Source organism: Simochromis diagramma, unplaced genomic scaffold, assembly GCF_900408965.1.
Source record: "Simochromis diagramma unplaced genomic scaffold, fSimDia1.1 OVJJ01000449.1, whole genome shotgun sequence".
Taxonomy (NCBI): domain Eukaryota; kingdom Metazoa; phylum Chordata; class Actinopteri; order Cichliformes; family Cichlidae; genus Simochromis; species Simochromis diagramma.
In genome coordinates this window covers 115,081-131,991 of record NW_024387274.1, presented here as the reverse complement: position 1 = coordinate 131,991, position 16,911 = coordinate 115,081, and the positions used below count along the sequence as shown (strand labels likewise).

The window sequence follows — 16,911 nt, the reverse complement described above, 5'->3', positions numbered from 1 at the left end:
AAGAAAGGGTGAAGACAAATTGCGTGATAATCACATTACATGTAAGCTTTTTATCGTTATTAAAATTGTGGGGGAGTAGTTTCTCTCAGGTTTACGGTAAATTGACGAGGCAGAAAGAGGTTAAAGTCATTTGATAGCCTGATTTATTTTACAGATAGTACCTGCAAAAAATCTGTACGACTGATGAAAAATAATATACAGAATCACTTTATAATGAAAAATAATATATTTACAATTCCTATTAATTGGTTTATCAATCTAACTTTTGCGTTTGCAGCATATTATCAGTCTCAAATATGTAATGGCAACTGATTCTACAGAGGGAGACAAAACTGTAATATAACAACATATTGTAATGTAATATTTTAATGACTTTAAAAAACCCCACATATGTGTTTATTATGGATTTTCTATAATCAATCAAAATTACACACAGGTTCAGATATACCGGTACACATACTCATGGTAGTGTTTGCATACCCTCGTTTTTGCTGCCTTATCTGTGGCAGCTGTGTTGCTTTCAGGCTGTATTATATGTTAACTATTAGATTAATATTATATTTTTTGTCTTCCTTTGTAAAACTAGCTCCTTTGTTGCCTGTAGATTTATTCTTATTAATGCTTGGTCAGCTCTTGCTAAAGGTGCCCATTTCATACGAATGGGTTTGTACCTACATTATGAAATCCTTACTGACTTAATAAGCTGATAACCACAGTGGTTATTTTGACTGGAATAAGTGAAATCAGATTATACCCTGGTTCTGTTGAAGTTGCTTTGAAACTGACTTAGGTAAAACTCTTTGTTAGTCTGTTAAGATCTAGTTGTCAAAACCTAGACATGTATTTAAATAGTGCAACAAATAAATAATTAACCAGCCACTCTTTTACCTTGATGGAAAGCATCATGAGGTCAAGAACAAGGCCCATAGGAGGCATAGCTAGAGATGGACAAGGTGGCGGTGTTAAGATTTCCATTGGGAGTGTCCAGGAGGGACAGGATATAAATAGAAGTATATAAGAAGGAAATGCTACATGGTTTGAGAGAAGAACACATAAAACCTGCACTTCAACAGTATTATAGTGGTTATTACATTAATAGCGTCTTAATTGGGACTGCTATTTTTTGAGCCACTAATTTATGTTTCTCTTAGCAGAATATTAGGAATGGAATTCTCAAATGATGGATGAGCAGCATGATTTAGTGCAGGCGCAGCAATGTCGTCCTCTACTGACATTACATTTGCATTGACAGAACTGGCATTAGTAGATGAGATGTACTGTCAAAAGACAAAGTCATCTATGCTCCAATAATCAACAACAGGGTTAGTATAACATTTTCTGAGGAGCTGAAGATTGTAAATGGTACTTGTCAAGGAAGTACCTTGTAAATGTTCAGTAGAGTGGGAAAAGAGTTCTTGTCATCTGGAAATAAGGAAGAAATCTTGTGTATATGTTTTACTAAATTCAAAAGGCTTTGCAGAATGTGGGCTAATGATTGGGTTTTAAAATATCCACTGATTAAAAAAGGAAAAGAAAGGAAAAGACCTGACCTGATGTTTGCCAGACAAACATCTAAAATATGTGAAAAGAACCTTGAGTAAGCCAAGTAGTTTGAATTTCTTGAAATGTGGCTAAATGAGAGAATGATTGATGGAGAACAGAACAGCATTTTATTAATCAGAAACAGAAACTACAAATGTGTTTATAAATGAACGATGGCAAAGTTTATGGAAAAACGAGCAAGTCTTACTTCACATGATCACTTCACAATACAGCAGAAAGAAATGCCCGTCTTGGATAATAATAACAGTAGATGGCAGCATTGTGCCACTGAGTCGCCTAGTCTGCCCAATCCAAAGGAGCAGAAGCGCAACGACGACGTAAACCTCAGCTCTCACGAGACTCTGCGTGATCCAACATGGCTACGACCTGTTTGTGGAACGTAAACAAAGTACTGAGCCAACTACATCTCTCTCTACATTATAAAGGTTTCAACCCCGAGGAGCTGGACTATTATATCGATTCCTACTCCGAACAATTATTCACAATGGTAAAGAACGAAAAACTAACGGAGCCGCTCGTAACCCGACTCCATCAGAACGATCACTGGACTCATTCACCAACTCAACAACCCAGAACAGCTGAATGAAGTACAAATACTTTTTTCAACTTTGTTATTTTCCAACTTTCTGTGAATGGTCCTTGATCTCTCACGGTCCTTGATTAATGGTCATGACAATTTGTATATTAATTATCATGAAATTGATGTCACGTTGTGTATTCAGTGGTGCTAGTTTCAGTCATTATGCAAATCTGCTGTTTACAAGGCTGGGGAAACCTACAGTCAGCTGAGACTGAAGAAGTTACTTGGTTGAGTGAGGAAACGCTACGTCCAGATGCACACAATTAATTTTCTGGGGTAAATGAAAGCAGTAATTTGTGTAGACAAACTCTATATTGATAGACAGCTTTTATGCTTGAAAATGGTAAAATGGTGAAAACTCTTTGGCTGTATAAATGCAACTACGCAATATACCATAAAATATGAAACCTAATCACAATCCAGTCATAGAGTTTTTGATCCAGAAGGCCAGTTTATAGTATCTACATTGCAATGGTCCTAACAAGATGGTGCTTCATAAAAGTTTCTCTTCACTAAGCAACCTGCCAACCTCAGAACTTACAATAGCTGGTGACTTTAATGCTGTGTTGAATCCAATAATGGAGAGATCTGACCTTTCTGCTAATAAAATAACACAACAGAATACATGAAAAATTATGCCTTTATTATTGTTGGACTATTGTTGGACACTTTCCACTTGGTCAAGAATACACGCCTTAATTCTGCAGACATAAATGATGTTTTTATTAGGTTTTACATTAATTTATACACCTCTTACTTTGACCCAGATATTAAAGATATTTGCAAAGTCATCAGTACGTCACACTAACTGTTGCACTTGATTTCTGGAGCATGGCCCAGCAGGTTCTCAGTTTTGGAGGAATAATGTGGTTGCTACAGACCATGTGGTATTAGTTCATCAGCTCAATTTTAAATTCAGGATTCAGTGCAGTTACTTTGTATAGTAAATTGTATAGTATATGTACAATATAGAGCATTAATAAGTCATTCCAGGGCAAAGTAATGTCACAACACTTATTATGCATTTATAATACAGAATTACAACCAGGAGACAAAAACAGCAAGAAATGAAACCAAAACTAGAAAAGCATTTCCTGAAGAAACTGCAGTGTGAATGCTGATAGTTGAATGTTTTGAGCTGAAATGTAATAACTGCTGGAATGTTAAGTTAAAAATGTTGAATGAGCTGAAATACACAGAATCATTCACTTGAAGGTTAATGTTCAAAACTGCTGTTTCAAACTTTCAAAGTTGGAAAGCAGCTGAACAGGTTTGACATGTACATTAGAAAAAGCTGACTAATGACAAAAGAAAATGTAGAGTCAGAAAACACCTGAATGAAACCTCATATTCTTTAAATTAGCAGAAGAGTGGAATTATGTATTTTAAATGTCTAAACTCAAGAATCACAAATAAAAAAAGATGCTTGCATGTCTACTCTAATCTGCTGTGTGTGTAGATCACTGCAGGAGGAATCCTGAAGTAGAGCTGGGTTGATGGTAATAAAAGGGGAACTAAAGTCCACAAAAAGTAGCCTGGCATAAGTTCCTGCACAGTCCAGATTGTCTGTCAGAAAAGAGCTCATCCAAATCTTTGGAGAGTCATCAACAAACCTGTGGAGTGTGTGTGTGAAACGCTGGGAAAACCAGAAAAACAAAGAATTAAGATAAAAGAATGAGCAACAAATCAGAAACCCAAAATTCATCAATCATCAGGACTTAGAACATGACATGCTTTTTACAGAATTTTAAAAGGCTTATAGATCTAGAAAGCTACAAATGCACAATATATTTTAACATTAATCAATACCAGCAGTGATATTCTAAATATGTCAAACCACTGTGACCTACTCCTCCTCCGCCATTATGTCAAAACGCACCTCACAACAGGAACAAACATGCACGTAACAGCTCGTGGTTTAGTTGCGAAAAGGAGGCAGGAAACACCAGTATCACAAACAATTTCTTTCTACCTGGTTTCATCCACAGCTACAAAACTCCACAGGACTTCCTCCTCCCTTCCACTCCTTGATTCCTTTCTGAGCAACCACTGGCCTTGCCCAGACAGGTAAGTTGAAATAATGGACAATGAGATGATGCAGTAACTATTGCCTCAGCCCCAGTTGCATAACTCTGGTTTTTCCTTTTTCCCAAAGTCATCACATTATCTCAAATGCATGTGGTTACTTGTCACCCATGTGACTTGACAGTATTTATAGTTTTTAGAAAAGAGTTTTGTTTTCATTTCCTATTTGGAAAGAGGTCACCTGGTTCACTGATTCTCTTCAATTCATTTGGCTTCTACATAAAAGCAAAATAACAGAAAAGAAAAATAAAAGCAAATACTCCCTATAACCAAACCCAATGACTGTTTTTAACATATGTGCTAAAATCTGGTATCCAGCATATCTATCTAGCTATCTATCTTTTTTCTCTCAGAGAAAGATAGGTACGTTGGCATATACATATACTTTCTGAAGTAAAAATCAAATGATTTCAAAGAAAAAGGGGCCATTAACCAGATGTTAATCGTCTAGTGGGAAGCTTAAAAGCATGATGACTGTTAGAGCATCACATTAATGTACGAGGTGTCACATCAGTGTGTAATATTCATTCACATGCTTCCATATACCCCGCCCTGTGACAGCTGGAGTAGGTTCCCGCAACCCTGCAACCATGAATTAGATAAGAAGTTATATGAAATTGGTTGGAGGGATGGATGGACTTTCATGCACTGTGCATCACTACTGTAGAAAATTGTGTTTGTGTGAATCTATTACAATGCATTTTGATAAATCCATTTGTATCCATTTTCTGGCTCCACTAAATTAAACATTTATCTTGGTGCACAAAACTACACTGATAAATAAGAGTTTATTTATTTTGGAATTTTCCCTGTTTAAAAGTGAATCAAATCAAGAAGGTAAAGCACTGGGGTTTTCCCTCTTCTGTCCTTAGATAACCTATCATCATCATCAGCCTGAAACCTTCCTTTCTCTCTTTTCAAGTGGTTACAGTTGTTATACGAGTGATTCATGGTTGTTTCCCCTAAAATTGAATGGGGCATTTATTCTGTAGAATAAAGGCCACACGGATTAACAAAAATTGAGAGTTTCACCATGTGCTGGTACCCACCAGAGTTTGGAAATGATTGTACAAACCATTTACAGTTTAGTTTGGTTAAAATTCTTGAATTAAGCAAAGTGATTTGAATAAGTGTAGTAACTTCGATTTCTATTTCAGCTAATCTCTGCTTTGCTTCCGGTCTTCACACAAGTGCTCAAGACTCTGTAATCCAAGACCCAAGAATGTGAGAAGTAGTTATAGTTTTGCATTATGCATCAGATCTGGCTCTTTCAACCCCACGGACGGTCTTTTCCATATACAGATTCAAGTTTCTGCAGCCAGAGGTCAGCAAGCCAAAGTCTCTGTCCTTGTTTGAGTCATGATGCTAGCATGTTGCCCACCCAACCAACATTTACTTAGTCCCTATAGGTGCAGGTCACCAGGAATTTAAAAATTTTCCATCCAAGCCTGGCTCCATGAACACATTTTATCTGACCCTCATGAGAGGGTCAGATAAAATGTGACAATAATAACAAAATGTTGCAACAACAACAATAATAACCTCTGTAGATAAATTGCAATTTGTGAGTAATAGTCACAGTATAACATGGCAATTTTTAAACACATTTTTCATCAAAATCTTTCTAGAGAGATTTCCACATCATATTTTTGGTGAGCTATTTATCTACTAGAGCTTTTCGAATCCTGTCTTGTAAAGAGGAAGCTGAGTAGTGGGCCATTCTACAAAAAGCACTGTGTATTCCTCTTTTCTCAGGGAATGTATCAAGTCTTTTTTTAGATAAAGGGAGTTTGATTCTCGTGGCAGTTTTAGAAAGAGAAAAAAGCATGACAAGCCGACTGATGTACTGCGGCATGAGGGGAGTTTTTTTTTCACATCCTTTTGCTAAACAAAATACCAAACTCTGTGTGTAAGTGGGCCGGAGACCACATGAGGGGCAGTTTCTGAGGAAAGAAAAAAAATTTAAATATAATTTCTGTCTTGTTGTTGCGTATACTCCCCTGCTGCTGAAGTTCACCCTCTATGGAAAACCATGTTTAGTCATTTTCACTGAATGACATATAAAATGATACATGGAAACATAAAAATGTGTTATAAAGTATCTTTGCTTATTTGAATGCATCTTGACATCTTTGATTCCTCTTCTCCTTTTCAGTGTTTCAGTTGATTGTGTTAGATTTTAACTTGGTATGTGTCTGTGACGATAGACAACAGTCTCCAAACAGTTTGTGGTTGTGTGTGGTCTTTTATTCCATGGCCAGTTTTGTAAACTAAAGTAGCACTGAAAGAGTTTTGTGGAGTTACAGTAAAAGGTTGTACTTTGCCTTCCGGTTAAGGCAGATTTGGAGACATTTGGAGACAGTTCTTGTAATAAAGCTGGATATCATTGCTGCTATGAGACAATAAAACTACATTAAAACAGATGAAATGTTTTGAGTATTCTGGATTTGATGTATGTATTTATTTTAACCTTTGATGCTTTAACATAATTGTAGTCCACATAGTGAACAATAGCTGACAGTGTGTTACTGTGTTTCTTCCATAACTGTTTCATGTGTACTTCAGCCAGTTTTTTGTCTGCCTTTCAGATATTTCTTACACTAAAAGTTATTTTTATTGTCTGTAATAATAATTAACAACAGCTAGCATCTCATCAGTTAACATTCGCCATTTTGGAAACATGCCAAGCCAAATTATCTAGCATAATACAGTGTGAGTAGGATGTGACTACACAGTAGCATCAAATGCTGATAGTAAAACTTCTGTGTGTGACTGTGTGCCAGAATAAGTGCTGTATGAATAGTTGAAGGTGGTTTGCAATATGCTTTAAGTGAGTGATCAAATTAGAAAAGGTCTATATAAATGTAGTCCACCACAGACATGAAGTGTCACCAATTTAATCATGTCAGTGTCCTTTAGAATCTATTACTCTGTCCACTGTCTAATATATGTTGAACAAGTCCTTTCTAAAGAGAGCAAATTTGTTTCATATGTTAATGTTGTGGCCATCAGTGTAAGAAGTAAACTTTCTGAATTTGATGTGCCGTGCTGTCGCTATGAGTCTTCCTGTGGGCATTGCGGGCACACTCAGTTTTTATTTATGCAAATATATTTGTTTTAGCTGATACAACTCCACTGTTTGCAACCTCTCTGTCTATCTTACTGGTCACACTTCTTTCCTGTTTCCCACAGCTGTTTCATAGCTAATACAAATATATACATATATGATAGCTATAGAAAAATAGAGCTCATCTTATCTTGACCACCACTGGTGACATCATTTAACACCTTAAGATGCTACTCCACCCAAAATATAGTTTGAGCATGAAAGGCTCACTCTCGCGTGAAGATGACTGTTAAAAACTTGCAGCTTAAAGAATAAAGACAGACATTCTCCATGATGACTGTGATACAGTCACAAAGCCTCCCCAATAGGCATGGCTGTTTTACACAACTGTTATTTTGTAAGCTCATGTGAAAGGGATATCATATGTTCTTCTACATTATCTCTGTAGAGAAGGTTTTAAGGTTTGTTCGTTTTGGTGTTGTGACACCCTCTGGGTAGCTGTTTTTAAACTGTGGGCCAGAGATAAGCCTGAGGCCCAGGAGCTACACCTTAACCTTTGTGGTGTTCGAGATCTGGGATTTCCACCACCAGCTATCGTCGGTTACCTCTATGAAACCAAAGACTACTTCAAAATAAAGTGCTATTTTCTTTTTCTCTTCTGAAGATGGTTTAAAGTGATTGTGAAGTTGAAATATCATTATATGTTAGTTTTCAAAGTCAGCATCTAATGTAAATAAATCACTTGTTATTGTTTTTACAGTTGGCTGAAATATACCACCTTTAAACTTATGTTGAGCACTCAAAGTATTTTCCACCCAGTCCCATATACCATCATACAGCTTTTTTTTCTGGCTGTTTCTGACATTTACACAATCAGTCACACTCTAGTGGGGGCAATGAGGACAACATGGGGATTCAAGATCTTGCCTATGTAGATTAGGGATTGATCACGCAACCTTCCCAGTGATAGACAACCCGCTACCACAGCCTCCCACGCTGTTGCAGCAAACGTAGAACGGTGTTCCTCTTTCCAGGGCATGGTTTGTCAGTGACGATGAAAAGACATTCAGATGCAGCGTGTTCCCATTTTTCAGTTTTTCAAGATCAATTTATGACAATTAATTCAGAATAGTAATGAACTCTGGTTATCTGACTGGAGTGCTGACTAAATCTTCAACACTTACTCTATATATAATACTCTGTCTGCTAATAGACATGAAACACCTACACTCATCCTTACTCATTACAGTTACCATATGATCTTTTCATACAAACAAGCCATGGAAAGGATTATTAATGATACAGTTTCAGATGGTTTGTAATCATGTATTACATATATTCTACCTTTTATATAACCTCTTATCATTAATCAGTCCATCATTTCCATTAATCATTGATCTATCCAAGCTGTTAGAGAGCAAGAAGGTGGTGTCCACCCTGAAGGGCTTGTCATGCCATCTCAGGGCACACAGAGATACAGACAGACAAGCGTTTGTACTCAGAACATACTTCATAGAGTGTCTTTTAGTAATTAGAACAACATCTTATTTGTATATCACATTTAAAACAATCAAAAGGTTGATTCTGTTGTAGCGTTTTCAGTGGGAGAAACGTTTCGTCACTCAGTGTTACGTGAGTGACGAAACGTTTCTCCCACTGAAAACGCTACTTACCTGGGATTTACTTACCGGGGTCAAAGTGACCCACGTTTAAACAAATGCCCCTCCTTGAGCCTGCTCGTCACAAGTGCTTCACATAGCCTAATCACCCCAGTGTTGTGTCTGTGCTGTCTTTACATTACTATATGACACACCAAAAAACATTTTTCAGATTTTGTGAATATTACTCGGAAAAAAAAATCCCAAGCACGAGCTAGATAAAAAGGACAAGGACATTTTTTCACAAACAACATAATGCTAAGTATTATTACAGAAACAGCTCATTTTGATTCAAAAAACCTTTATAAAATTATTAGGGAAGTGACACATGTACTATAAATGTAGGTTGACGATGACATCACTGGCAGTTAATTGTTGGTGGAATATCAAACACAATAACGTAAAAAACATTTGGCAATAGTGGTCAAACTGACTGACGAATAGCTGAAGGTTGCAGACTTTTCTGTGACTTATTGCCCCACATTTGAACTGGCTTTCAGTGTGTCTGCCCCACATAGAAACAAAGACAACACAACAACATATGTGAACACTTCACATCAATAGCTAACATGTGCTTTTTAAAAATTTAGAATAGTAGAACAGAGTGATCTGTGGTCTTGCCTGTGTACGCAGGTATACAGCAGGTGAGTGTATGTGCCTGTTTGAAATGATCTATTGAGTTGTGTGGGTGTGCACTGAGGTGCAAAAGGGGATTCCACACAGGTGTCTGGTTTTTTATTTGATGTTGGTATAACTCGATCATACACATGCCATGTGCAGAGGAGGTGTGGTGTGTAAGATCCTCCCAGGCACTGGGTCTCTATTTCTCATTGAGTCTCCACATGTGTGACATCATTGGAGTTTCCCCCTCTATCGGTAAGAGCCTTTTAAAACAGCCTCTCACAGATAGCGGCATCAAACAAGAAGAAGAAGAGGAAAGGCTGCTAAGAAGTGAACTGTACCTGATAGAAGGCACCCACTAAAAACAATGGAAGGTGAATGCATGGTCGTGCTGGATACAATGATCGACAAAGACACAGAGAAACAGGCAACACAGGAAATCAAGCCCAGGTCAAAGCTAACCATGGCCCTCCTGGCATTCACACTTTGCCTCGCTGCTACTGCTGCTGCTGCTGCCCTCGTTGTTAACAGGCGTGCTGAGGTGGGTTTTAAAATTCTCTCTAAACTACTCAAGAGCGCCATTGACTCTCACAGTGAATGAACTGTTTCACCTAAAACCAACCAGTCTGTAACAGCGTTCTGTATCATGCTCTATTTCAAACAGGCTCCTGGACAAAATGAGGACAATTTTGGTGAGTACCCTCAACTCTTACAAAAGTAGTGGACTTATTGACGTTTTTTTTTTTTTTTTTTTTAGCTTAGTAATGTTAGTGACTAGTAGGCGAAAACACTGTATAATTCCTATTCTCTGTCTTTTCTTGTTCCCAGATCTCCATCACACTTTGAGGCAAATATCAAATGTGAGAGCAGCCATTCATTTGCAAGGTAAGGGATGAAACCCAAGTAAAAAAAAGTGCAATCTAAAAAATTACCAGGCATATTTTAGACTGACTGTGGAGAACCGTACTACACCTTTCCCAGTATTGTAATCATGAAATCACACGTCTCTGTGGGACATTTGGTGGATCATAATTGGAGGAAGTTCTTGATTCAGGAAGCTTACCAGTTTTTCCAGAAAGTTTTAGAACTTCTCCTTGATTTTTAAGGGCACATTATGCCTGTTTCCTTTGGATATTTTGGAGATTTAAATGAGTTCTAGTTAGACTGAAGAATGTAGATGATAAATGAGAAATAGGCTCATGTCACTGCAACAGAATTCATTTGAAATTTCTCTTCAGGAACCCCTGACTCAAGTGCAGTTTTATTTCACTGTTAATCAGAAATTTACCATGGTGTCTGCCATTTGTCTGTACTATTCAACAGGAGTACACAACTATAGTAGAAAGACCTCAGTGGAATGGCAGAAGGATGTGGACCAGTCCCACTCTCAGGGAGGACTAGAGCTCGATAAAAATGAAATTGTGATTCCTCGAGATGGCCTCTACTTTGTTTACACCCAAGCATCTTTCCGGGTTGACTGCAGCAGCGATGCCGACGATACCTCCTCACACCCCATGGTCCACCTGAGCCACACTGTCCAACGCTGGTCTCGCTCATATGCACCTAAATATGTGACCATTCTTCACTCTATCCGTACAGTCTGCCAAAAGACAACCAGTGGGGATTCAGATGAGGATGGGAACTGGTACTCTGCAGTTTACATGGGGGCTGTGTTCAACTTGTATGCTCATGACAGACTGAGAACACAGACAGAGGAGGCAATGCTGGAGAAATTGGAGGATGAGCCAGGGAAGAACTTCTTTGGTGTTTTTGCCTTGTGAGGAGAGGTGTCTGATGAATGTAGGTGAAAAGGTGACCTCAGACTCCATTTCTCCACCATGACCTGCTGTCCTTCTGGAAGGCTTTTAACTATTGAATGTGAGGAAACCACAGATGGTTCACATTGCACTAAAGAGGTGATGGAAAATGTACTTTAACCATCGGCCATACTTGAAATATTTGTATCAGCAAGTCATTTCATTTTTGTAAGTAAATCAAACTATTGTAACTACAGCAGTCAACCAAAGAGTGCTACCATGTCACTACAGGCTGACAGAATAGAAAAACAAAGGGTTTACTTTTTGGGGAATTTATTTATTTAACATATCTTTGTCATATTTATTTTATTTGTTGTATTTATTTATTTATTTATTGAAATACTTATATATTTATTAATTTTATTGTGTGTTTTATAATGAATGTCCTACTGTATTTGTGCTGATTTTTATGTATGAAACTATTTGTTTCGTTTTATGGCAAGTACAAACAAATGTCTAAGAATTTATAGTGCCTGTGGTACTCTGAAATATTTGAATAAAACTCAGCTTATAAAGAAATCATGTTTGCAAGAGCTGTGTTTATCATTTTACAAACCAGTGAAAAAAAGAAAAAAAATCAAACATGCTACAGGGTCAAACTAAACAGAGCAAACAATGAGCCACAACGGCTAAAGAAAGCTCAAATTATTGCTAGTGTGTGCGATGGGACAATTAATTAACACACGGTAGTAACCACAGAGCACAGTGTGTCCTCTTGTTGTGTGCAGCGAAACAGTCATGGAAGTGGAGGAGTTTAACAGTTACTTCATCGAGATGAACCCAAATTTATCATGCTTGCTAAATACTGAGATATTTGTCTCTATGACACCATTATTGAAATCTATATGTTACCTTTCAACTGCATGCACACTAAAAGAATACTTTATAATACTTGCAAATGAAGTAAAATTAAATGTGCAACTTATTTTCATGTAATCACCCTCCCAGTGTCCTGCCTCCAGTCAGTGAAATGGAAATGGGGGAAATACAGTTAGGTCCATAAATATTTCACAGAGACACCTTTTTCCCCTCATTTTGGTTCTGTACATTACTACAATCAATTTTAAATGAAAGAACAACAACTCAGATGCGGTTGAAGTTCATACAGCTTTAACTTAGTGGGCTGAACAAAAAGGTTGCACACAGTGATCGAGAAACCTCTAGCAAATAACATCCTATATATTTAAAGTGAATTTAATTTCATTTGTGCTTTTAAAAAGGAGACCCACGTTTCATTCTAAATTGTCACTGTCTGCAGGATTTGATACCATTACAAAGTGGCAGACCATGTAACATTACAGAAGTGCGTTGCTGACACAATAAATGCAGTTTCAAGTCCCTCGTGTACGGAACCTGGTTTAAAGCCTGATTCCAGGATGGGGTTTCTGCTAATGTTTCAGACATTGCTGTTAATGTCTAAAAGCTGATATTAGAAAGCTTACATGTTACTTATGGTAATGTAACCTCTCAGAAAAACTTGATATGGTTTGTTTTTTTGATTCAACTCAATCAAAACAAACAATTAAAAAAAGCCATTCTAGAATTAAATAGCATTTTAATGCCAACACTTTTGAAAAATTTAGTCAATGCATTTTGAATTAGACAATATGTTAAACCCCTTCTGAGTTAGATTACTTTAATTAAAAATACATGGTAACATGTATTTAAGTACAGGGCTGCGTGGTTACATGACTGATGTGACTTATGTGACTTTTGACTGTGTTCGTATGAGCTCATCACTGCTGACAGTGGGTAATATTAGCCTGGTTATTACGTAAGATACTATGACTTAGCTCTGTGTTCATATTCATTAATAGTGCAAGTTTTTGTATTTGGCACTGTGAAAGTTTCCAGTAGAGTAATAATTCCTCAACACTAACAGAGTGGAAGGGAGAAGGGGAACTCCCTGCTTATGTGGTAATTCCCCTGCTTCCTCCTCCAGCTGCCTACAGAGCTGTACCAAATATCACCAGTGGAAAGTATTTATCTCACAGTAAATAGTTTTTTTTATACTGTCTTTTTTGTTTATTGACCACACTTCAAGAGGTCCCTAAAAGCCCTACAAGGATAATGGCAGAAGAGATGCATTTTTAAGTCAGACTGTATATCTTTGTAAATTTTTTATTTTTATTTTTTTATGTTAAATAGATTTGCAAGAATTTTATGTAAATTTGGTTCATTTTTTCATTATGGGTTATTGTGTGAAAAAACAAAAATCGGTGGCACGGTGGTTAGCACTGTTGTCGCACAGCAAGAGGTTCTGAGTTCAATTCCACCATCATCCTTTCTGTGTGGCGTTTGCGTGGGTTCCACCTGGGTACTCTGGCTTTCTCCCACAGTCCAAAGACATTAGTGATGTGTTGGTCACGAATGGAATGGCTCTTAGAGCCGACTCTTTGAAGTGAACGACGAGAGCCGGCTCCTTATTGGGAACCGTGGGTTTTTTTCTTTTTCCTTCTCTCTTCCTCTCTCTCACCCTTTTTTCCTGCTTCACTCCGCACGCGAGCCTTGTGCTTTCTGCTGGGCAGAGGGGGGAGGGGCGGTAGTTACACTCGCAGTAGCACAGGAACAGAGGGGGGAGGGAGAGAGAGAGAGAGAGCCAGGGACAACAATGTCACATTAGAAAGGTATAGTAATCATCCACAACTATGTTCAGTTGCGGATGATAAAGGATTCAGAAAGTTTATTCATGCAGGCCCATATGACAGAGAATATGCATCTTCTTTTTGTTTTCATATTTTAATTTGTATTTAATTGTGTTGTGGTTTGCAGTGTTTTGTGTTGTTTCACTTTAAATTTGTTTAAAAGGAAAAAGCTGAAAATTTAAATAGTTAAAAGTTGAAATGTAAATAGTTGGTTTTTGTATTATATGATTTATTTATTACATTTTATGTGGAGTGAATAAATAAAAGTATATTTACGGTGGCCCCTAGAGACAAAGCATGTACAAACTCCGAAGCACCTACAAACTCCAAAACATGTACAAACTCTGAAGCACGTACGAAACACAACAGAAGTGCTCCAGGATGCTAGGGGGCAGTGTTGAGCTTTTGATACCTAGTGGCTGCACAAGCCAGGAAGTACCAACGACCGGATTTGGTGTGTGGTAATAACAGGTAAATGAATATTTTTTTTAAAAATTATTTGAATAATTATGAGTGCTTGTGTATAAATACACAAACAATATACATATGCTTTCAATTGTGTCATTTAAGTGATCTAGTAGCTCTGTTTTGAAGTTCAGTTAACGCTAGAAATGTGTTTTGAAGTTTGTACGTGCTTTGTTTCTAGGGGCCACCGCATATATTTATATATAAACATATATAAATAAAACCACATTTTTTTTACATTAGTAATTCCTTTTGTGCATAATTTTATATTGTTGTTAATAACAAATTAATTAAAGCAAGAAAACAACCTGAAGAGCCGGTTGGGAGCCGAAAGAGCCGGTTCTCTAAAAAGAGCTGGAAATCCCATTACTAAAAGACATGCAGTTAGTGGGGATAGAATCAGAAAGACTTTATTTATCCCCAAGGGCCAATTAACATACGACAGAGCAGCATAACGTTGAAGATAAGGACAATAAGAACAGGCAATAAGAGTCAGATAATAAATACACACAATATACACAGTTTTAAAATTACACAGTTTTAAAATTAAAGTGACTAAAAGGTGAATAAATAACTGTAAGTGACTAAAAGTGAATAAAGTGTCGGTAGTATAAAAAGAATGTAGAGTAGTTGATGTTTCTGGTGTGGGAAAGCAGAGTGGCTTTGGGGACAAAGGTGGCTCTCCTCTCTCAGTCCTGCAGGAAATGCAGCGGAGGCGTCGCCCAGAGGGGAGCCATTGAAATGCGGGGTGAAGAATGTGAGAGGGGTCGTTGATGATTTTGGCTGCCTGTGGGCTGAAAACCTGTGCCAGAGTTCTGACAGGCAGGCCAATGATTTTAGAGCACACTGATGCCATGTGCTGCAGGCTGTTCCTGTTCTGAAGGCTGAGGGAGTGGAACCAGCAAGTGATGGAGAAGGTCATGATGCTTTCCAGGAAGGCATAGTAAAAAGCCATCATGATGGGTGTGCTGACTGCAAAGCAGTTGAGTTTCCTAAGGAGCAGTGTTGGGAAGGTTACTTTTAAAATGTATTCCATTACAGAATACAGAATACATGCCCCAAAATGTATTCTGTAACGTATTCCATTACGTTACTCAATGACAGTAACGTATTCTGAATACTTTGGATTACTTAATATATTATCATGCTTTTTACAACAATGTGAATGTACTATTGCTGTGTGATTTATTACTATTACTGAAGGTCCGCGACTCCGAACTGTAGTAAAGGGACCTCTGACTAATACGGCGGGGTCCCTGTCGGCTCGTAGCTGAAAAATAGCTTTACTTTGTTGTGTGGGTCAACTTTTCTTGCGAGAGACAGAGAGAGGCGTTGAAAGGCTGCTCCAACGGAACTTATTGTTTCGGAGGAAAACACGAACACGGTGTACAGTCGAGTCTTAATAGCTTACTTACAACTGGGCTCCTCAGGCACTCTTCTTGGCTGCAGTGGTTATTATTATATTTACATGCTTCCAGCTCCCGTTTTTGCTCGATGACAACTCGTACCTTTCCACTCCCCTTTTTCTCCCTCCTCGCGCTCACAGACCCATAACGTGTATGGCAGTCCATTCTCCCTGCAACACGGACTACACTGCCCATGATGCTACATTCTTTAGAGCTATGCTTGTAGCATTCTGCCTGTTAGCTTAGCACAACAACAACAACAACGAAAAGGCGCTCTCTCACCCAGGAAACACACAGTCGCAGAGAGAGAGAGAGAGAGAGCGTTGCCCTGTAACCATGGCAACTGTAACGCTGCCGCCTGGAACAACAGAACGTAGCTGTCAAACAAAACCCAAACAGTCCTGACCCGCGACGAAATGAAACAGGAAAGTACCGCAGTGTAATCCATTTATTTCAACAAAGTAACTGTACTCTAAATACCACCTTTTTAAACGGTAACTGTAACGGAATACAGTTACTCATATTTTGTATTTTAAATACGTAACGGCGGTACATGTATTCCATTACTCCCCAACACTGATAAGGAGGTATAGCCGTTGGTGGCACCTCCTGAGAATCTCCTCTGTGTTGGCAGAGAATTTCAGGAGGTTGTCAAAGATGGTTCCCAGGTATTTGTACTCCTCAAAGATAGGTTAATTGATCATTCTAAATTGCCCATAGGTGTGAATGTAGGTTGTCTATCTCTGTGTGTTAGCACTGCGACAGACTGATGACCTGTCCAGGGTGTACCCCGCCTCTTGCCCCCCCCTCCCCGCGACCCTGAAAAGGATAAGTACAATGAACAAAACATTTTGAGAAAAACAGTTTGTTTTATTTTCATTCTTGCAAATGAAATAATCTGCCATATTAAATGTAACAGCATATAGAAATATAGTTTGAATACTGTACCACATGAAAGACATGTTAAATATGCCAAATAATCAATTGTAATTATTTACATAACC

General features: G+C 38.0%; 1 protein-coding gene across 2 annotated transcripts; it reads left to right on the top strand.

The window, feature by feature from the left end:
* Positions 1-1,900: 1,900 nt before the first annotated feature.
* LOC120715643 (tumor necrosis factor-like) lies at positions 1,901-12,422 on the top strand. Of its 2 annotated transcripts, none has more exons than XM_040002736.1 (6): positions 1,901-2,150; positions 4,132-4,210; positions 5,386-10,115; positions 10,239-10,266; positions 10,403-10,459; positions 10,898-12,422. In XM_040002736.1, exons 3-6 carry the CDS (start codon positions 9,942-9,944, stop codon positions 11,353-11,355), a joined length of 717 nt encoding a protein of 238 aa, XP_039858670.1. In that variant the 5' UTR covers positions 1,901-2,150; positions 4,132-4,210; positions 5,386-9,941; the 3' UTR covers positions 11,356-12,422. The 2 variants fall into 2 exon arrangements, with proteins under 2 accessions (XP_039858670.1, XP_039858669.1); XM_040002735.1 differs by having other exon boundaries at positions 1,901-2,419.
* The last annotated feature ends 4,489 nt before the right edge of the window (positions 12,423-16,911 follow it).

Excerpts from the sequence above, each read along its gene's own strand:
- LOC120715643 (XM_040002736.1), top strand. The coding sequence starts at position 9,942 with ATGGAAGGTGAATGCATGGTCGTGCTGGATACAATGATCGACAAAGAC. Across the intron at positions 10,116-10,238 it reads TTGTTAACAGGCGTGCTGAG|GCTCCTGGACAAAATGAGGA; the intron begins GTGGGTTTTAAA and ends TATTTCAAACAG. Across the intron at positions 10,460-10,897 it reads AGCAGCCATTCATTTGCAAG|GAGTACACAACTATAGTAGA; the intron begins GTAAGGGATGAA and ends ACTATTCAACAG.